The 21840-nt window shown below is 45.6% G+C and overlaps 1 protein-coding gene across 2 annotated transcripts; it reads right to left on the bottom strand.

Annotated features, from left to right (window-relative positions):
- Positions 1-623: 623 nt before the first annotated feature.
- Positions 624-21057, bottom strand: ADIPOR1 (adiponectin receptor 1). 2 transcript variants are annotated; one of them, XM_026689031.2, is made up of 8 exons: positions 20957-21057; positions 11675-11913; positions 7163-7279; positions 4218-4389; positions 3305-3491; positions 2871-3058; positions 2467-2660; positions 624-2032 (listed from the first exon to the last, which is right to left on the bottom strand). In XM_026689031.2, the coding sequence occupies exons 2-8, from the start codon at positions 11816-11818 to the stop codon at positions 1904-1906; spliced, it is 1131 nt and encodes a 376-aa protein (XP_026544816.1). In that variant the 5' UTR covers positions 11819-11913; positions 20957-21057; the 3' UTR covers positions 624-1903. The 2 variants fall into 2 exon arrangements, with proteins under 2 accessions (XP_026544816.1, XP_026544815.1); XM_026689030.2 differs by having other exon boundaries at positions 20923-21055.
- Between the last annotated feature and the right edge of the window lie 783 nt (positions 21058-21840).

The following is a 21840-nucleotide window of genomic DNA, read 5'->3' as shown; positions in this document are numbered from 1 at the left end:
ACTAGGAAAGTTTGCAAAGGAGGAATGAGTGGAGAACAACTGGTCCCTGGTGTACTCTGAGCTTGGTCCATTTTTCACAAACATTTCATGACCCATCAGTGCTAGAATGGAGGAGGATTTGAGGAGGAGGAGGAAGACGATGATGACAACTGTTGAGTCCTTAGTGCTCTGTGAGCTTGGATGTTTTTCTTGTAGATGTTTTACGACCCAACTAGAGAACATCATCAGTGCAAGAGGAGCAGAGGTGGTATTCAGCAGGTTCTGATCAGTTCTGGAGAACCGGTAGCAGAAATTTTGAATAGTTCGGAGAACCGGCAAATCCCACCTCTGACTGGCCCCACCAACCCCATCTCTCACTGATCGACTGGGTCTCCTTTGGTTGCCCTGCACAGGAGAACGGAGCTGGAAAGCAGGTTAGTGGAGTGGAAATGGAGATTTTACAGTATCCTTTCCCTGCTACCCTTACTAAGACACACCATGCCTACCAAGTCACGCCCACAGAACCGGTAGTAATTTTTTTGAATCCCAGCACTGTAGAGGAGACTTCAGGGGGGTGGGCTCATACCGATTTGGCCTGGTTTGGGTGAACTAGTAACTAAATGGTAGCAAATTTTATTGCTGGCTTGGCAAACTAGCAGTTACGACAACTGGCTGGCCCCTCCCGTTTTGGATGCCAAGTAGGTGTAGGGCCCATGTGGAAGGCAAAAAATGGGCCTCCTGGAAGTTCGGGAAGGCCGGAAACAGGCCCGTTTCCAGCCTCCGGAGCCTGTGGAGGCCGCTCTCCCAGAGGCCCAAGGAAAAGCCTCCGGAGCCCGTGGAGTACGAAAGCGAACCCCTCAGCCGTGGTGCAGGAGGCCCCTGAGGGACTGTAAAGAAAGAGCAACCTCCCTTCCCTTCTAGCACCAAGGATGTTCCATAGTTGGGTAGTGCAATGTCTCTGAGAAAGCCACCAAGCACAGGTGAGAAAGTTGGATGGAGTAGGAGTAAGACCAAGCAGGGTTACTCCGGCAAGAGCAGTTCAAGTGGACAATTCGCTCTCACAACCGCCTGGGCTCTTCTGATACAAGCACTGTGAGACACGGCAACTTTCTACATCTGTGTCACTTCAGCAACAATCTTACCATAATTTTGCTCCACCTTTTTTTAACCTGTTGACAAAGGTGCTGTTTTGCAAGTTAGAAACTCAACCCCCATCAAATCCTCCTCCCTCTTTTCTGCGCAGCAAAGCAAATCAGCCGCTCAGGAAAAATCAATATGTGCGACTTGGATGGGATACGGAAAATCCGGCAAAAGGGCTATGTCGTCAGAAGCAAAATCTTCAGGCGTCAAGATTTTGGATTGTGTAGATGCGTGCACACCTTGGAGACCCCACCCTCCCTCGAGGCAATTCCCCACTATCCCATCATCCATAGTTTATTCCAATCACTGCCACACCGAAAGTCACAGCAGCTCGGCAACTCCGAATCCCACCCTGTGCCCGGCTCGCAGCTCCCTCGACGAACGTGTCAGGATGCGGAATCTGACTGGGCAGCATCTCGCTTGTAAAACTTCTTAAATATTAAATACTTTCCTTTTCGCCATACGTGATTTTGTCGAGAAAGACAAAATATCGGCGGGATAGCCTGGGGAAATTCCTTGTCAGAGTTACCGCTGCCATGCGAGACAAACTAGGAATCTGACGAGCCATGCACGGTCTCGTTCAGAACGCGGAGGGGCCTCAGGAACAAGCCTACCCCGCTTTTCCTTTCTCGCCAGGCGCGGTCAACGTTGCGTCGAGTTTCGTTTCTAATTTAAGAAAAAAAAAAAACACTATAGGTTTTAAGTCGAGAAAGATAAAGTCCGGCAGAAAAGCCCTTTGGGAACCTTTTGTGATCGTTTTCCCGCGATCATTTTCTCATGATCCTCAGAGCAGCGAGTCATCCGTGCAGCCACCTTCCAATCCGTACCGGAACTCCTGCAGGTTGGAGACGCCATAGAAGTGGACGAAGGCTGCGGCCACCACCAGGACGTGAAAGATCTGATGGGACTGGAACTGTTGGAAAGACAAAAAGACAATTCAAGATGGAGAGTATCGTGGTTTGTCTGAAAGATACCACCCCCTGATAATACCAGCACTGAAAAAAAAAGTGAGTTATAAGCATTTTTCATACCAACGACCATTTGTCAGAGTTCTGAGGGATGTTCACCTTAACGACCACATCACATGATCACCATTCCGATGCCCCGATCAAAGTTTTATGACAGCACGGATTAAAAAAAAAACCAGATTCACTTAATGACCAGATTAGTACTTTTATAGGGATTCCCTTAAGATGGGATGAAACTAGATAAATTCTCACTTAAAAGACATCCATTAGAGGCTCCATTTTGGTCATAAGATATAGAACTGCCCATGTTGCTGGGTTTTTTTGGTCGAACTACAACTCCCATCACCCACCCCCCACCCCCCCGCAAAAAAAACCTCACCCAGATGTCAAATTTGCCCGGGAAGAATCTTTCTGGAATACGAGCTGCGTAAAGTCCAGCTCCGGTAATGTACATCACGGCCATCAGGAAGAACCATCCCATCTGGCCCACTGTGGTGGCCTTGGCGAAGCCCTCGGCGATGGTGAAGTGCATTGTGGGTACCACGCCACTCAGGCCCAGCCCGAGGAAGACGCCTGAGAAGGAAATGAGACTCCCGTAGGTATGCGAGGAAAAGGTTTGCATCAAAGCTTAGCTCGAAGGGCCATTCTTCTGAAAGCAGGCTGGCTAGGAGATTCTGGGAGTCGGAGCCCTCCCCTCTTAAAGCATGAGGGGTTCTGGGAGTTGAAGTCCCTCCCCTCTTAAAGCCTCCTGGCTGGGGGATTCTGGGAGTTGAAACAATATACCTGCTCTAGTCTGCCTGTGTTTGGGGGTGGCGAAGCGATCCCACTGGGCCACGATAATGGCAGAGATGCCCAGGACGCAGACGATGGAGAGATAGATGAGTCGTGGCTGGGGTGAGCAGTAGAAGGAGTAGTAAAGCCACGGGACGAAACTGCCCATAATCAGCAGGGCGATGCCCGAGTAGTCCAGCCTATAATGGGAGAGAGAGAAAAAACTTAAAATAATCTTTATTTTGATTGTGTAAATGACGAGCTGCCTGCCGAATGTCTGAGTTGCCATGCTCAGAAAGTCTGAAACACGGCTCCGAGTCGCCTTTCCACCCCCTTCAAGCGATGTTGTGATGGGGAACCACCGCTAAGCGGACTGAGGACCACCTCTGAACACAAAGGCAACCCCAAAACACAGGCCTAGGGAAGCCCCACCTGGGCACACTCACTTGGAGAACGTCCGCGACACTTTCTCTGAATGGCAGTAGACGGTGTGGAAGAGCCAGGAGAAGCTGAGACATAGCACGGCACCTAGGAAGAACATCCCGAAAACCACTTTCTCCTGCAGGGGTGCCAGGAAGTACATGTTGGGGCGCAGCATGGTCAGCACCCCGAGACACAGGAAAAGGACAAAGCCTGTTGGGGGAAGAGGAAAAAGGGAGGGTTAGCCAGTGGGGACTTGGGGCCAATCACCAGGAGACTGGGAGTTCTAGTTCCACCTTAGGCATGAAAGCTGGCTGGGTGACTTTAAGTCAATCACTAGGAGACGGGGAGTTCTAGTTCTATGGTAGGCATGAAAGGTGGATGCGTCACTTTGAGCCAATCACCGGGAGACTGGGAGTTTTAGCGTGAAAGGCAGTTGGGTGAGTTTGGGCCAATCACCAGAAACACGTAATTCTAGTCTGTCGTAGGCATGAAAAATGGGTGGGTAAGTTTGGCCCAATCACTAGGAGACGGTGAGTTCTATTCCCCCCCCTTAGGCATGAAAACCAATTGGGTAACTTTAAATACTGCTGACCGGCGCAACTGGATCATTAGAACTGGTGCAAACCAGTTGCCTAGAGATAGTGAGTTCTAGTCCTGCTTGAAATCCGACTGCATTGCTTTGAATTCGCTTAACAACGGTGGGGGGAAAAAAAACAATAAATTTTTTTTAAAATGCCCATAATTGGGTTGTAACTCCAGCTAGATCAGTTCGGATCTCTTTCTCGTTTCTTCTTCAGGCCAGATGAAAAGGCCTTTGATTTGAACTTCGGTCCCAGCCAGTATGCTGCCAATTCGCACTGGTTCTAGTGATCTGGTTGCACCAGTCAGCAGTATTTCATTTAGTCCTCGCTTTTTGGAACCGACGGTCGGCTTCACCGAGCAGGTGGGTCCAGATGTTGCCGGTCTCGGTGTGGATGCGAAAGATGCTTTTGAAGCACGCGCGGAAGGAGGGCATGGGCGGGCGGTGTCCGTGAAGCAGGTAGTCGTTGTCCTTCAGCCAATCGGGCAAGACGTCGTAGGGGATGACCCGCCATCGCCCTTCCCAGACCTGCGAGGCAGACAAAAAAACTTAATTTATTATTATTATTTTTTGGAGGGGGGGTCATTTTTTTAATTTTCAATTGCTTATACATATCAATGCATGAACAGCGTGACTGATACTTGGCTATCATACATTTTAGTACAAATAAACATATTATTATTCATAGTTATTAAATTTCATTTTCATTGCCTCCTATTTAAATGTTATCTCCTACTACTGCCATTCAATTTCAAAACCTCCCTCTTATTATTGTTCTGACCCAGGCTTCGTCAATTGTAATTAATCACAAACTTGTTTTAAAAGTAAAAGCTATTTTATTGCAATGCTGGGAATTACTTTCATTCCCACCCAGAATTAATCTTAAACAGTCCCCCAAGATAAGCACATGCTTTCCAGTGCTGTGGAAGGCTGCCAAAAATAGAAGTATCCAATTAAGTAGAAAAGAAACCAACCAAAGTACAAGAAAAAAACCATCCAAAGTACAGAGAGCTTCAAGGAGGACTCGCAGCCGATCAAACGACTTTGCTTCCTGCAAAGGTTTCATCATCTTGGCCTGACTTTTATGGGAGGGGCAATCACCTCCCAGCCTTACTCCCGAGTCGCCCCTTTTGTCTCAGCTGCTCTCGCCTTCTGGCAGCTCTGTGCACACGCGCACTGAGAACAGGCTCCCCTGGGTCTTCTGCCTCGCTGCTGCCAGACTCCGGAGGCTCCAGAGGCAGCACCCCACTCCCAGGTGGTCTCAGCCTCATCTCTGCATTGGACGCAGGACCCTCGTCTGAGTCCTCTCCAGACTCCTGGACTAGTTCCCATTCTTCCCCACTGTCTGATTCTGCTGCCGGCTGCAAGCGAACCACAATAATTATTACATATATCTTGTTACATTAAAATATGTATATTGTTGTTCCCCTCGGATTGCTATTCTAACTTTTATTCCTGTCGCTGTAGTATTCAAAGAGGTTTCTTTTATGTTTTCCATCTTCCACCTGCTTTATTATTCCCATTTCCCTTATTTAGCCCTTCACACCTGTATATATTAAATATTCCATCCTTCATTCTTTCATTGTTCAGGGTTTCAATATACAATTCTAATCTCAATCCCAATATCATTTAAACAGATAAGAGTAAATCTATTCGTATTCCTTCCATTCATCCAATCCATACAATTCTACTATTCGTATACATGCTTATTTTTAAAATATATCCTTTCATTATCTAATTACTCATTGTTTAATTTTATTGTGAATGTTTATATTATTCTTAATTTTATTATTTCACTGCTAATCATGATATTATTTCGACATGTTCATCATACCATCGTTCATTCTTTAATTTTCCAATAGATGTTTTGTTCTTATTCATAATTCCCATATTTCACTCTTCATATCTATTTGTATTAAATATTATCTTAGTACCTATTACAGTACATATAAAATAATTATCCACTCTATATAATTTTAATGTTAATGCACATGTTTTTGTTTGAATATGTTCTTAAAGAATCTTTTTTTTCTTCCCCCTTTCTTTTTTCTATCCATCCTCTCTTGGCCTCATCAGTACCTTAATTGTTATCTTTGCCTCCCGTATTCTCCTCTTGGATCTAACTCTGTCTACCAAAAACTTGGTTATTTTCAACGAGCCCACTCAGCTTGGCCTACCTCATAGGGGTGGCGTTGGCCCAGCTCTTTAGGAAAAGCTGAGCAACAGGCCCAGAGTCAGACTCCTCCCCCGAATCCCACTGAGGGACCACTATCAAATTTGCCCCAAAAAGAGAGACAATCGTGCAACCAAAAGATGGAGTCCTCAGTTTATGACCAAAATGGAGCCTGGGATTTATGTTGCTAAGCAAGATGTTCCTGAAGTGAGTTGTACGACTTTTCTTGCCACGGTTCTTAAGTGAAGGTGTTCAATGAGTCACATGGTCGTTAAGTGAATCAGGATTGACTCATCAAAAGGACACAAAGCAGGACACCCTGGGAGAGCACTACTGTCATAAATATGAACCGGTTGTCAAGCACCTGAATGTAAAACCACATGACCATGGGGATCGGTTGTTTGGAGTAAAAAAACTTGTTAGTTTTCAGTGCTATCGGAACTTTGAATGGTCACTAAATGAACCATCGTAAGTCAAGGACTTACGTTCATTTAGTGACTAGCCTTCGAGTTACTATCACTCAGTGAGCAAAGTTACAATGGCACTGAAAAAAATTGACCCAGGACCGTTTTTCTCACTTAACGACCGTTGCAGCCTCCCCGTGATCAGAATTTGGACGTTCAACAACCAGTTCAAACATATGACGTGGGATGTAGTTAGGAACTGCAGGTGATTCACTCAACAACCATGGCAAGGACGGGTGTAAGAGGGGGCAACGCTCGTATAACAACGGTGATGATTCCCACAACAAGGTGCTAACACGGGCAAAGCTCCTTTCGCAATTGTCTTGCTCAGCAACGGAACATTTTGAGGCTCTGTTGTAAATCGAGGACTCTCGGGACGGTGCCGTCCCTGCCATGCACCAGGGCAGGATAAATCAATTCCCACCCCCCACCCCCAGCCTATTGCACGGCTTATACGGAAGCGAGTCTGGCGTTTCTCGGGCATGTAAAGTCTTTAGTGGAAGTTTTTATTCCCCCCACTCCCTTGATGCCGACTGTGCTCAATTTTTCTCATGAGGCAACTCTCGTTTCTCGCGAGAAATGTTCGCCGATTCCTGTGGGAGCATGACCCTCTCCTTCCTCCGGACGAGGAACCGGTCTCCGTTTCAGACAACCGGCGGATTACCTTGTAGACAAATTCTTCCATCTTCTCCATTGCATGGTGGGCTTGCAAGGGGAGGGTTAAGACCCTTACTTCCTCCTCCTCTTCCTCCTGGGTAGCCGGGCAGGGCTGACATGGGTTCTACGGAAGAGAAAAAGAGACCGTGAAGCTCTGAATGTCCAACGAAAAGGATCTCGGGACGCTCGCTTGAACCTGGTTGATCGGCTGGAAAAAACACTATGCAGGCAGCCATCGACTTACAGCCACTTGTTTAGTGACTGTTCAAAGTTATAATGGGATTGAAAACAGCGACTTGTGACCTTTTCCCCCGCACTTATAACTTTTGCAGCCTCCCCAGGGTGAAAATTGTGAGGGTTGGAAAGTGACTCCTATTTATGAGGTCATAGTTTCCCCGGGATCAGGCGATGCCCTTTTACGACCTTCTGATCAGCAAAGTCCATGGGGAAGCCAGTTTCACTTAACGACCACGTGATTTTATGAACTGAAGGGGACTCACTTAACAACAGGGGCAAGAAAGGTCGTAAAATGGGACAAATTTCACTTAACAAATGTTTTGCTGAGCTGTAAAAAATTGGGACTGAGTTGTGGTCATTTAAGCCGAGGACTAAATGTATGCCCCTAGTTGGGACTTAATTTAATTCATGTTTTTGGGGTATGGAAGCTGGGCTTTGCAAGATTTGTGTTTGCTCGGAAAATTTCTTTCTTTCTTTCTTTCTTTCTTTCTTTCTTTTCTCTCTCCCTTGTTCTCTCCCTCTTTTTTCCTTCCTGCTCTGACCTTCCTTCCTTCTATCCATCCATCGATCCTTCCCTTTCTTTCTTCCCTCTATCCTTCCTTCCATCGCTCTTTCCTTCTTCCTTCCTTCCCTTTTTTTCTTCTCCACCCTTCCTTCTCTCAATCCTTCCTACTTTCCCTCTCTTCGTCACCCTTTCCTTTCCAGCTTTCCTTTCCTTCCCTTCCCCTTTCTTCTTTCCCTTCGTCCAATTCTACCCCTTTCCGCTTTCTTCCTATTCCAATCCCTTTTTCCCTTCCTTTTCCTTTTTCCCAATTCCAATTTCCCTTTTCTTTCCTTCCTTTCCTTTCCTTCCCTTTCCCTCCCTTCCCTTTCCTTTTCCTTCCCTTCCCTTTCCCTCCCTTCCATTCTCCTTTCCTTTCCTTTTCCTTCCTTCCCTTTCCCTTCCTTTCCTTCCTTTCCTTTTCCTTCCCTTTCCTCCTTCCTTCCTTCCTTTTTCTTTCCTTCCTTTCCTTTCCTTCCCTTCCATTCTCCTTTCCTTTCCTTTTCCTTCCCTTCCCTTTCCCTTCCTTTCCTTTTCCTTCCTTTCCCTCCCTTCCCTTCCCTTCCTTCCCTTTTCCTTTCCTTTTCCTTCCCTTTCCTTCCCCTTCCTTTCCTTTTCCTTCCCTTTCCCTCCCTTCCCTTCCCTTCCTTCCCTTTTTCTTTCCTTCCTTTCCTTCCCTTTCCCTCCCTTCCCTTTTCCTTTCCTTTTCTTCCCTTCCCTTTCCCTCCCTTCCTTTTCCCTTCCTTCCTTTTTCTTTCCTTTTCTTTCCTTCCCTTCCATTCTCCTTTTCCTTTCCTTTTCCTTCCCTTTCCCTTCCTTTCCTTTTCCTTCCCTTTCCCTCCCTTCCCTTCCCTTCCTTCCCTTTTTCTTTCCTTCCTTTCCTTCCCTTTCCCTCCCTTCCCTTTTCCTTTCCTTTCCTTTTCTTCCCTTCCTTTCCTTCCTTCCCTTTCCCTTTCCTTCCCTTCCCTTTCCCTTTCCCTTTCCTTCCCTTTTCCTGAATGACGGAACGTGAGGCTTCAGTGGCGGTCGTTAAGTCGAGGAGCGGGTCTGCAGCCCAGGCACTTCCTCCCTTCAGCAAAGAGGGAATAACTCACGCTGGCAAAACAGCGGCAGCAAAGAGTCCAAGTGTACAAGAAAATAACTCCCCCACCCTCTTTTTTAATGTGCTTCTCCCCCGCCCTCTCCTGGCCAAATTGGATTTTTTTTTGTTTTAGGGCAGGAAAAAAGAAGTTTAAAATGCAAGCCCAGTGACTCAGATAAAGCAAGCAGGGAACGGAGGCCAAAATCCCTGGATTTGCACTCTCATCTATCCCAGGGCAGTAACTCTTTTGAATTCTGCTATATAGTGCAGTGTTGGTGTGCAGTGTGGGGGAGTTTCGGTTTCAATGTGTGAAGGGTGAAGGATGTGTGTGTTTGTCTTTATTTTCAGGGTCATGATGTGCCCTGAAGATGGTGTTTGATTTAGTGTTGTACAAGGTACAAGGACAATAAAAAGTAAACTAATCTAAACTAAGACAAATTTGATTTCATTCGGGTTTTGGAGGGGTCCCAAAGTTCGCTCAGAAATTTAGAAAGGGCCCAAAGTGCAAAAAAGCAGATAAATACCTAAATGTCGCACAAGGCCAACTAAGACAATTTACTGCTTTTAAACTTGAGTTAAATATTGATGGCCAGCTCTCCAAATGAGTAACGGAGCAAGATTTGGCACACACATACACAAATCTATCTACCATCTATCTGTCTGATTATCATCTTACCTATCAATCATCTATCATGTATCAATTATAATCTCTCATCTCTCTCTCATGTCTCTCTCAATCATCTACCTGCCTATCATCTCTCTCTCTCATCTATCACCTATTATAATCTCTCTATCAATCACTCCTCCCTATCTCCTCCCTCTATCATTGTCTATATCTCTCATTTCTCTCATCTATCAATCATCTATCTACCTATTGACCATCTCTTATCAATATTCTCTATTATATACTATCATCTATCACTCCTCTCTATCTCTCTCATCTGTCTATTATCTATCTATCTGTCTATCTGTCTATCACTCTATCTGTCTGTCTGTCTGTCTGTCTGTCTGTATCTATCTTCCTTCCTACCTACCTACCGCCCCCCCTCTCTTTCTCCCTCCCTCCCTTTGTGAATTTCTTAGCATGCTTCCAGGCTCCAGTTGTCAGCGGTTGAGACTTTGCCCAAATCAGTTGTTTCAAGCTGGAACACCAAGGTTTAATTTTAATTTTTAACTTCTTATTTGAGTTTTCAGAGGGTTCCTTTTAAGCACTTTTGTTCTGTATAACATTACGTTATAATGACTTTAGTTCCTAGGAGAGAAAATTTCTTTCTTTCTTTTTCTTTTCCTTTCCTTTCCTTTTTTCCTTTTCTTCCTTTCTTTTCCTTTCCTTCCCCTCCCTTTTTCCTTTTCTTCCTTTCTTTTCCTTTCCTTCCCCTTCCCTTCCCTTTCTTCCTTTTCTTCCTTTCTTTTCCTTTCCTTCCCTTTTTTCCTTTTCTTCCTTTCTTTTCCTTTCCTTTCCTTCCCTTTTCTCTTTTTCTTCCTTTCTTTTCCTTTCCTTTCCTTTTTCCTTTTCTTCCTTTCTTTTCCTTTCCTTCCCCTCCCTTTTTTCCTTTTCTTCCTTTCTTTTCCTTTCCTTTCCTTCCCTTCCCTTTTTCCATTTCTTCCTTTTCTTCCTTTCTTTTCCTTTCCTTTCCTTCCCCTCCCCTTCCCTTTTTCCTTTTCTTCCTTTCTTTTCCTTTCCTTCCCCTTCCCTTCCCGTCCCCTTTTTCCTTTTCTTCCTTTCTTTTCCTTTCCTTTCACTTTTTTTCTTTTTCCTTTCCCCTTTCTCTTTCCCTTCCTCTAAATTCATACTTCTAAATGGAATAAATCTACATTTTTAAACCAATAACCCAAATCAATGTCACCACTCAACGTAAGTGGTTTCTTTCCTCCACCCCAATGACAAATCCCAAGGCTCCTCCCATCTTTCATCTCCTGCAAACTTCCATTGGGCTGGAAGTTTGCGGTCCAGTAGCTTACTTTTTTTTTAATTAAAATTTTTAAAATTTACTTTTACAAAATGACCATCTTTCAGTTCAACAGTGTGTTAACTGGGTACATATATCTTGTGCACATATTCATATTTGATATACATTTCATGTTATAATATCATTAAAGTTACATTCATATTAAAAATTTCTTTCTTTTTTCTCTTATCATTGGAATATTCTCATTACCTCTTATCTTATATTCATTCAATTTTGTTTTCCAACCATTTATAAAATACATGCCGTATCATATAATGTTGTTATCTTCTTGTTCTTTAATTTCCAGTAGCTTTTATTCAGCAGCTGCACTATTACTATTAATCTTCTAGTCACTCCTTATCACCCATCCCCTCCCACTTGTGACTGTATGACTTTGTCGCTTGTATCCTTACGATTCATATTGACTGTTTCCTAGTATGATTGGATTGCTTATTATACCCTATGACTATTATTAAGTGTTGGACCTGATGATTCTTGACTCTTGACGAACGTTATCTTTTCTTTTATGGACACTGAGAGCATTTGCACCAAGACAAATTCCTTGTGTGTCCAGTCACACTTGGCCAATAAAATAAATAGAATTCTATTCTATTCTGTCCTGTCCTGTCCTGTCCTTGTTCTGTTCTGTTCCATTCCTCCTTTAAGGGCTTGATTTTTCCCACCTCCGCAGTAGCGGAAATCCGTACTTACGTCGGCTGAACGGGACGTTCCCGGCTTGGCTTTCTCCTCTAAGAGGGGACCGAGCTCAGCCAGTTCGACATCTTCCCGGTCTCGGCTATTGCTGACGGGTGTGCTGCTTGTGGGGCTGGTGGCCGATCCTTTGCGGGATGCCATTGGGTCACCATGCAGGCACCAAGCCGGCGTGCGTGCGAAAAGCTGAAAAAAGCTTTGGAGGTTTTTTTTTCTTTTTCAAAACACTCCAATTCTGCCTACAAATAAAATAAAATAAAACAAATCACAAAATAATAAAAAGAAAGTCAAGCAAATGATTTTTCAAAAGCAGTCTTGCTTCGAGGTCGCTCTTGTGCTGTTGCAGACAGCCACTCCTCAACTTATGGTAATTCGTTTAGTGACTATTTGAAGCCAGAACTAAAAAAAAGGCAGTTATTCCCACTTACAGCCGTTGCAACAGCCCTATGGTCACGGGATAAAGAGTTCTAGCTCGTGTTTACATGACGGTCTCAGGCCCCACCCCGGGCATCAGGCGATTCCACTTTTTGTGACCTCCTGACCAGCAGGAAGGCCGATTCACTTAACGATCATGTCACGAACGGCAGGGATTTTCCCTGGTAAGAAAGGTTGGGAAACAGGGCCAAGGCTCGCTTTGCAACGGTCTGGGTTAGCAAAGGAAATTTGGGGGTGGGGGTGGGGGGGGTCAACTGCGGTCATAAGTCAAGGACTAGCTGTTTCTTCGTTTCAAGAGGTCCAGCCGCTTGGAATGATTTCCAAGGAATTCAAATGAGGAATAATGGTCAAAAGGAGGACTAAGGAGGAGGGATTTCTTGGTTGCAGAGCTGAAATCGTGGCTGCATTGGGGAATTCTGGGGACTGAAGTCCTCCCTTCTTACAGGCTGAAGAGGGTATGAAAGAGAAAAAAAAGAGAGGAGGACAGAGAGAGGAAGGGAAAGAAAGACGCGTGGGGGGGGGAAGGGGGCTTCAAAATCAGATTGCAGGGAACTCCATTCTAACTTTAGCCCCTCCCCTCTTAAAGGATGCTGGCTATGGAATTCTGGGAGTTGAAGTCCAGCCATCTTAAAGCTTATGTGTGTGTGTGTTTTGTATTTATACACACACACAACACATACACACTTTAAGATGGCTGGACACACCCACCCACCCAAGAATGAATGAGAATGAATATATAATACACACACACACACACACGTATATATTGAATACAGAATAGAATGCAGAATAGAATTAGAATAGAATATGGAATAGAAATTAGAATTAGGAATAGTTCTATTTCTAATTCTATTCTATTCCATCTTCTAATTCTATTCTGCATTCTATTCTGTAGTTTTAATCTATTTTATTCTTTATTCTATTCTATATTCTGTTTTATTCTTTCTCTATTCTATTCTACATTGTTTTATTCTTCTACTCTATTCTATATTCTGTTTTATTCTATTTTTTCTTTCTCTATTCTATTCTAATTCTATTCTGCATTCTATTCTATATATTCATGTATAAAGGTATTTATATATTTCACATATACAGTATTTGGATATATATTGTTTATACAAAATATACTATCTATCTAAATAAATAAATAAATAAAATTTTATATCTTTTTGTGTTATTATTTTTGTGTTATTATTCTCCTTATCTATTATATACTCCTCTTGGAAGCCAGGAGAAAAAATTCTACTTTTTAATTCCCATTTTTTTGTTGATTGAAAAATGCATCGGAACAGGTGGAGATTTCCTGTTTATAACCCCCCATCTGCCCCCGCCCCTCTTAAAGCCCAAATTGTGTTGTGCTGTGGGTTTTCTTTTGTGCTACCCACTTGACACTCATTCCTGTCCTGGGCATTTCACCAGAGGCTGCACAATCGAAGAGGCGTCCAGAAGGGAAAAAACGCAATATATAGAATCATAGAATGACAGCATTGGAAGGGATCTTGGAGGTCTTCTAGTCCAACCCCCTGCTCCAGCAGGAGACCCTTACAAAATCATAGAATGGCATGGTTGGAAGGGACCTCAAAGGTCACCCAGTCCAACCCCCTGCTCAAGCAGACCTTTCCAGAATCATAAACCAACAGCGATGGAAGGGACACGGGAGATCATCTAGTCCAACCCCCAACTCAAACAGGCCACCTTTACAGAATGACAAGAGTTGGAAGGGATCTCAGAGGTCATCTAGTCCAGGGGTTGCCAACCTTTTGGACCTGAGGGACCACCAAACTTATAATTTTAAATTCCAGGGACCACTAAACGGTTCTGTGGGCGTGGCCTAATTTGTGGGTGTGCCTTGGTGGTCATGTGACTGGCTGGGCATGGCTTGTAAGTAAATATTATAAATATTTATATAAATATTGAATTTTTTATTAAAAAAGAGCAACTTTCACCCAAAATCAGGCAAAGCAAGCAGAATGAGTTGCTCATAGAATCACAGATTCATTCAGAGATCTATCTATCTGCCATTGGCTAGTTCAGTCTGTCACATAAAATTTGCTAGCAAGCAAACTCACAAAATTAACTCACAACACACCATGTATGTAAATATTGAATATTGAATAATGACGTGAGAAAATACCCAAAGCTGAATATCATACATGTAAGTACCCGGAAAACTTAAGAAAACACATACATATATATATATATATATATATATATAGAGAGAGAGAGAGAGAGAGAGAGAGACCCTTTTACTCAAAATCAGGCAAAGCAGGCAGGCAGATTGAGTTGCTCACAGAATCATTCAGTGATCTATCTATCTGCCATCAGCTAACTCAGTCTGTCACATAAAATTTGCTTGCCGTGAGCCTTAGAACCTTCAGTCCTGAGGGAGGTTCGGCTGTGCTTAAAAGCAGAGCCGAAGATCTAAAGACTAGCTAGAAAGCAAGAAATCCAACCATTTCCTGCTTCCTAGCTAATCTAAATCTCCCGGCACAGCAGAACAGATGATGGTCGGAAAAATAGAAATTTAGCAGGCAAGTTTGCTGGGTAAGGAGTGAGTAGGCAAGGAAGGTTCTCACAGGCCATAAGGGCGGCACAGCCTTGTGTTTCTGCGCAGCCTGGATTAATTGCTTTGGGGGAGGGTGCTCTGGGAGTGAGATTTCTCTGCGGCCCTTCAAAATTTTCTTGCGGCCCACTTGTGGGCTGCAGCCCACCAGTTGGCAACCGCTGGTCTATGGGAAGGTTGTAAATGGGGATTGCGGGATGCCATTGAGGTTTGGCTGAGCCACACAACTGTTCTAAGTGCAAGCAACTCCTCACAAGTGGCTTGATTCTGGGGCGGTTCTAACTTCCAACGGTTGGACTAACCCAACCTCCTGATCTACCAGGAGACCTTTATGGAATCACAGAATGGGAAGGGACTTGATAGGTCATCTACTCCAGCCCCCTGCTCAAGCAAGAGACCTTTACAGAATCATAGAATGACAGTGTTGGAAGGGACATTGGAGGCCATCTAGTCCAACCCCTGCTCAAGCAGACAACCTTTACAGAATAATAAACTGACAGTGTTGGAAGGGACCCGGGAGATCATCTAGTGCAGGGGTAGGGAAACTTGGCTCGTCTATCACTGATGGACTTCAACTCCCAGAATTCCTGAGTGAGGCATAAAAGGTTCCCCATCCCTGGCCTACTGGTTTTTCAGTTGTGGGGGAAACCCATTTTTGACTTGAACGGGACTGTTTAATATACAAATGTAGGACTTTCAGTTGTGGGGAAATCCATTTTGACTTGAGCGGGACTGTTTAATATACAAATGTAGGACATATTCTTTATATGTCCTACATTTGTATATTAAACAGTCCCGTTCAAGTCAAAAATGGGTTTCCCTCACAACTGAAAAGCCAGTAGGCCAGGGATGGGGAACCTTTATGGCTCACTCAGGAATTCTGGGAGTTGAAGTCCATCAGTGATAGACGAGCCAAGTTTCCCTACCCCTTATCTAGTGCAACCCCCAATTCAAGCAAGCCATCTTTACAGAATGGCAAGAGTTGGAAGGGACATCAGAGGTCATCTAGTCCAGCCCCTGCTCCACCAGGAAATTCATGGAATCACAGAATGACAGAGTGGGAAGGGACCTGGGAGGTCATCAAACCCAACCCCCTGCAGCTGAGTTGTGAACAGATTATCCGCTCTCTCTCTCCATGGTCCTTGAAGTTCGTTTTGCGCCCAGCAACCAGTCTTTGCGCTTACGACAGTCGCAACAGGCACTACTTTTGTGGGATGAAAATTGTGGCGTGCTATCGACAGCATTTCGGCTGATAAATCTGGGCCGTTGGTGAAGTGAGTTGTGCTCCATTGTACGACCTTCCTGGCCTTCCTTCCTTCTAGCACTGATGACGTTCCCTAGCTGGGTCATGAAATGTCTGCAAGGAAACCACCCAGCTCAGAGAGCACCCAGGACCCCACAGTCCCTCCCTCCCCCTCCCCCTTTTCTTCCTCCCCCCCCCCATCTTTCTCCCTTCTAGCATTGATGATATTCCCTAGTTGGGTCATGAAACATCTGCAAGAAAACTGCCAACTTTGTTCATTCGTTCGCTTCTTCCTCCCTCCCTCCCTCCTTCCCATCCATCTTTTCCTTTCCCATACTCCTCCTCTCCATAACTTCTCTCTTCTAGTCCTGATGATGTTCTCTAGTTGGGTCACGAAACGTCTGCAAGAAAAGCACCCAGAAAATGCACAAGAAAGCCAAAGAGGGAGAAAAGAAACGTTTTACCTGGGTGAGGACAAGGACGGGTGGGTGGGCGGGGGGGTGAGGCAACTTCGGGAAGAGCCCAGCAGGCTCGGCGCTCAACGCCTTTCCCCATTTGGCTCCAGGTGGAAAGGTGTGCCAAGCCTCTCCCCATAATTGGCTGCTCCCTTCCTGCAGGTGCACCCTGTTTTCCAGGCCAAGTGTCCCAGACAGCAAATTCTGGATTTTTGTTTTTGTTTGTTTAAAGAAGAGTTGGTTCAGAAGAGATTGGACAACCGTTGGGGTCAGGTTTTCCCACTTGGGGAGCGGGTTGGGCTAGAAGACCTCCAAGGTCCCTTCTACTTCTGTTATGAGGAGGAGGAGGAAAGGGGAGAAGGATCTCCTGCCCGAGCAGGGGGTTGGACTAGAAGACCCCCAAGGTCCCTGTTATTTGGAGGAGGACTATGGAGGCCTTGGTGCCCTCTGAGCTTGTTTTCTGGCCCAACAAGGGAACATCATCAGGGAAGGGAGGAAGGAAGGAAGGGAAGGGAAGGGAAGGAAAGAACGAAGACAGACTGTGGGGTCCTTGGTGCTCTCTGGGCCTGGTTGTTTTCTTGCAGATGTTTCATGACCCAACTAGGGAACATCATCAGTGCTAAATGGGATGATATACAAACTGAGAACAACCCTACTCTCCTCTAACACTGATGATGTTCCCTAGTTCAGTCATGAGACGCCTGCAAGCAAATCACCCGACCAGCTTAGAGAGCACCAAGAACCCCTTAATCCTCCTCTTCCTTCTCTCCACAAACCCCCTCCCTCCTAACCCCAATAATATTCCTCAGTTTCCAACCGTGTCACTTAGCAACAGAATTCCGAGATCACCTTTCCGAAGTACCAGACTAGCTGTGTTACATAAAGACGCCGCTTGAACCTCCAACTCAAAATTCCTTTCCTTACAAATTTTGGACTTAAAACTAGCGGGGGGAAAACACTGTCGTTTTCTCCAGAGGCAGTCCTCGATTGACATCCCCTCATTTAGTGACAGTTCAAAATCAGCATAGCATGGGGGAAAAAAGGGACTCCGGACCGTTTTTCCACCGACGAACTGCAAGATTCGCTTCACAACGGTGGCCAGAAAGATTGTCGAATGGGAGCAATGTTTCGCTAATGTTTCACTTAACAACATAAATCTGGGGTTCCTGCTGGAACAGAGGGTTGACCTAGATGACCTCCCAGGTTCTTTCCAACACTCTTATTCTATGATTCTGTAAGGGTCTCCTGCTGATGAACTCTGAGGTCCCTTCCAACTCTGCCATCCTGTAAAGGTCTCCAGCTTGAGTGGGGTTGGACTAGAACAGGGGTCTCCAACCTTTTCGACCTCAGGGACCACCAAACTCATAATTTTAAACCCCAGGGACCACTAACCGGTTCTGTGGGCGTGGCCTAATTTGTGGGTGTGGCTTGGTGGTCATGTGACTGGCTGGGCATGGCTTGTATGTAAATATTATAAATGTTGAATTTTTTTTATTAAAAAAGAGCAACTTTCACCCAAAATCAGGCAAAGCAAGCAGAATGAGTTGCTCATAGAATCACAGATTCATTCATAAATCTATCTATCTGCCATTGGCTAGCTCAGTCTGTCACATAAAATTTGCTTGCAAACAAACTCATAAAATTTGCTAGCAAGCAAACTCAGTCCTAAAGGAGGTTCGGCTGTGCTTAAAAGCAGAGCTGAAGATCTAAAGACTAGCTAGAAAGCAAGAAATCCAACCATTTCCTGCTTCCTAGCTGGCACAGAAGAACAGATGATGGTCAGAAAAATAGCAATTTAGCAGGCCCACCAAAAGGCCCACCGGTTGGCGACCGCTGGACTAGAAGACCTCCCAGGTCCCTTCGCACTCTGTCGTTCTACAATTCTGTAAAAGTCTGCTGGTGGAGCAGGGGGTTGGACTAGATAACCTCCAAGATCCCTTCCAACTGTGTCATTCTGTGATTCAAGCAGGAGACCCATGCAGAATGACAGAGTTGGAAGGGACCTGGGAAGTCATCTAGTCCAACCCCATTCAAGCAGGAGACCCTTACAGAATGACAAGAGTTGGAAGGGACCTGGGAGGACATCTAGTCCAACCCTCTGCTTGATCAAGAGACTCTTACAGAATGACAGAATTGGAAGGCTCCTCAGAGGTCATCTAATTAAACTCCCTACTCCACCTGGAGACCCTCAGTCCTTTACCTTGGCGGTCAACTAGTCCAACCCCCTGCTCAAGGAGCAGACCCTTACAGAAACCATATGGTAAAGACACCGCGGTGTCTACAAGAAGACCTACGACCAGTAACGGAGGCCCCCAAATTTCTGTTGCTAAGGGAAACCTCCATTAAACGAGTTCTGCCCCATTTTACGACGTTTCTGGTCCCCAGGTATCCCGGCAAGTTGTTCAAATAAGTGATCCGAAGGTCGCAAAAAAGGGGCAGGAATCACGTGACATCCCCCTCCCCGAGATGCTGCGATTGTTGTAAATACGAGTCGGTGGCCAAGCATCTGGATGTCGATCGGGGGGTGGGGGTGGGGGGTAATTTCTGCAACGGGTGTTAAGTGTGACAAACGGTGCTAAGGCCCGGTTTCTTCCAAGTGCCACTGGAACTTTGTGTGGTGGGTAAATGAGTCGTCGTGAAGTCGAGGACTCCCTGAAGGAAAATGTTACTGTGTCTGTATAAAATATACAGAATAACTTCAAGCCAAGAACATGGCAGACAGTTAAATTCCATTCAGGGAGCTAAATATATCTAATGACATTCAAGAGATTTAAGGCAGAGCTGGGCTCTGTAGATGAAAACAGAAATAAAAACCCACAAAAACCAGTTTTAAATTAGAGGAAAAGACTTTATAGCTGCTTCTATTTTGGGAACCCGACAATTAAAGGCCAAAAATAGAAATTTTAAAAAACACACGAGCAACACAACTTTAAAGAAAGGGACAAAAAAAAGGATAAAATGCTTTACTTACAAATTTTAAAGGCGGCTTGAGCAGAAATGATTGAAACTTTTGCACTAAAAACTAAAAATTGATTGGTTGAAAAGTAAAACTTGAACAGGGAAAAGCTAAAACTTGATCAGTGAAAAACTTAAAATGCAAAAAAGTAAAAACTGATCAGCCGAAAAGTAAAAATTGACCAGCTAAAAACTAAAAGTTGATCAGTGGAGAAACAAGCAAGGACCAAACTAGTTACCTCGACTTACAACCGTTCGCTTAGTAACTGTTTGAAGTTACGCCACTGATAAATGGGGCTTATTACTATTGTTCGCATTTACGACAGTGGCAGCATCCACTGATGCTCAGTAACAGACTCGGAGGATAGTCCTCGACTTATGACAACTCGTTTAGCGATGACTTCAAGTTAAAAGGGCCTTGAAACAAAGGGACTTTTTCTTCCTCTTTTCTCTCTAAATCTAACTCAAAGCCACTCCCGGACGTTAAATGACCATGGCGTTAAGCGTGGTGGCGAGAAACGTCATAAAACAGGGCAAGCCTCACACGCCAAGGCAGAGGTCCTAAGCGTACCAGCCTCGGCAGCTTTCCTACAACCCAGGAAGACAACTGACTATATACCCCATGGAGGAAGGAAAGAAGATTATAGGTGGCAGGACTGGTTCCTACCAAGCCCAGGGTGACTTTTGGGACTGAAACCTGGCGTGGACGGAAACCCAGATAAGCTGCCTGGAGGTGCTTTGGAGGCAGGTGGGTGGCAGGTAGATGTGACTGTATAGAGACATAAACATATACACATAAACACGCACACACACATATACACACATACACGTCTATCCATCCATCTATTGTCTATCTATCCACTATTTAGTATTTGTATCATCTATCCATCCATCCATTTATCTTCTATTTAATATTTGTATCATCTATCCATCCATCCATCCATCCATTCATCTTCTATTTAGTATTTGTCTGTATCAACCATTGATCCACCTCTTTGTTAACTATTATCTCTTTCAATCATCTATCATTTAATTCAACCCACTTCTCAAACAGGAGACCCTTACAGAAGGAACAGAGTTGGAAGGGATGTTGGAGGTCATCTAGCTGAACCCCACTCAAGGAGGACACCTTTACAGAATGACAGGGTTGGAAGGGACCTCGGGGATCATCTAGTCCAACTCCCTGCTCAATCAGACCTTTACAGAATCATAGAGATGGAAGGGACCTGGGAGGTCATCTAGTCCAACCTCCTGCTCCACCAGGAGACCCTTACGGAATCACAGAATGACAGAGTGGGAAGGGATCTGGGAGGTCATCTAGCCCAACCCCTGCTCAAGCAGAAGACCCGTACAGAATCAGAGCAGCCAGAAAGATGGTGGTGGTGGTGGGGGGGATAACAACTCCCATCCTCCCCAGCCGGGCGGCGCCAAGAGTTCGTTCTTGGAGAAGACGGGCGTCGTGAGGTAACATGGGAAGGACGGGAAAAAAAGAGCTCCTCCACCCCTTCAAGAGGGGCCGGCGGGGGAAGATGGGCTTTGTAGTCCGCTCCCCCCCCACCCCAGATAAAGGAGAGACCCGATGGCCTTCGGGGCCTACCACGTCGGTTCCGGGAGAGAAGCCTCGGCCTCACCTCGCCGGGCTTTGCGGCGTTAGGCAACGTCGCGGCCGACTGCGAGCTTCTCCTCCCGCTCCGGCGATTCTCCTCAGACTCTCCGCAGCGCCGGAAGAGGCGGGGCTCTTCGGCCCGGTTTTGTAGGCGGCGGCGAATCCCGGCTTTCGCGGGGACAAGATGGCCGGCGGGGGTGGGGAAGTGCGCGCGCAAAGGACGACGGGAGTCGTAGTCCAGCGTTTCCCGGGTCTTTTTAATCAAAGTTGCGACGGAGGGAGAAGAATTCGGGTTTAGCATGGAGGGATGGAGGCGAACACTCCCTAAACAGAATGTTTTTTTCCCTGAGGCCTTTCCGTTTTCCTCAAGTGCGCATGTGCGCCGAGAAAGTCTCTCTCTCTCTCTCTCTCTCTCTCTCTCTCTCTCTCTCTCTCTCCCCGTCTCTCTTTCGCCCCCCCTCGAGCCCTCATGAATGGCGCGGCCTTCCCTTCCCAGAGTTCCTCCCCTTGCATCGTTTTGACTGGGAAATCTGGGATTGGAAGTCCGCGGCGGTCTTTATTTGTAAATAAACTGAGGCGTTTATCCTGAAGTTCGCATGCGTCTTCCCAGCCAGAGCATTCTGACACCTCGCCATCTTTATCACAGCTGAGAATTCTGGGATTTGAAGTCCTCGAAGCTCGGGAAGAGGCGTTGACGTCAGAACTAGAACTTGAGCTCTCTTCATGTCTAAACTGAGGCCGGTTTTTTTTGACGCGCGCATGCGCCTTGACAACGTTTTCCCAGTCTAGGTCTCCTGACAGCGCGGCCTTCAATTCCTACCCCTCCGCCATCACGGGTTAGAATTCTGGGAGTTGTAGTCTTCAACGCTCCGGAAATGCCGCTGGCTCCAGAACCAGACGCTGGGCTCT

Source organism: Notechis scutatus, chromosome Z, assembly GCF_049901735.1.
Source record: "Notechis scutatus isolate UNSWTSFEM ecotype Mainland chromosome Z, rNotScu1.2, whole genome shotgun sequence".
Classification (NCBI taxonomy): domain Eukaryota; kingdom Metazoa; phylum Chordata; class Lepidosauria; order Squamata; family Elapidae; genus Notechis; species Notechis scutatus.
This window is presented reverse-complemented; position numbering and strand designations above follow the sequence as displayed.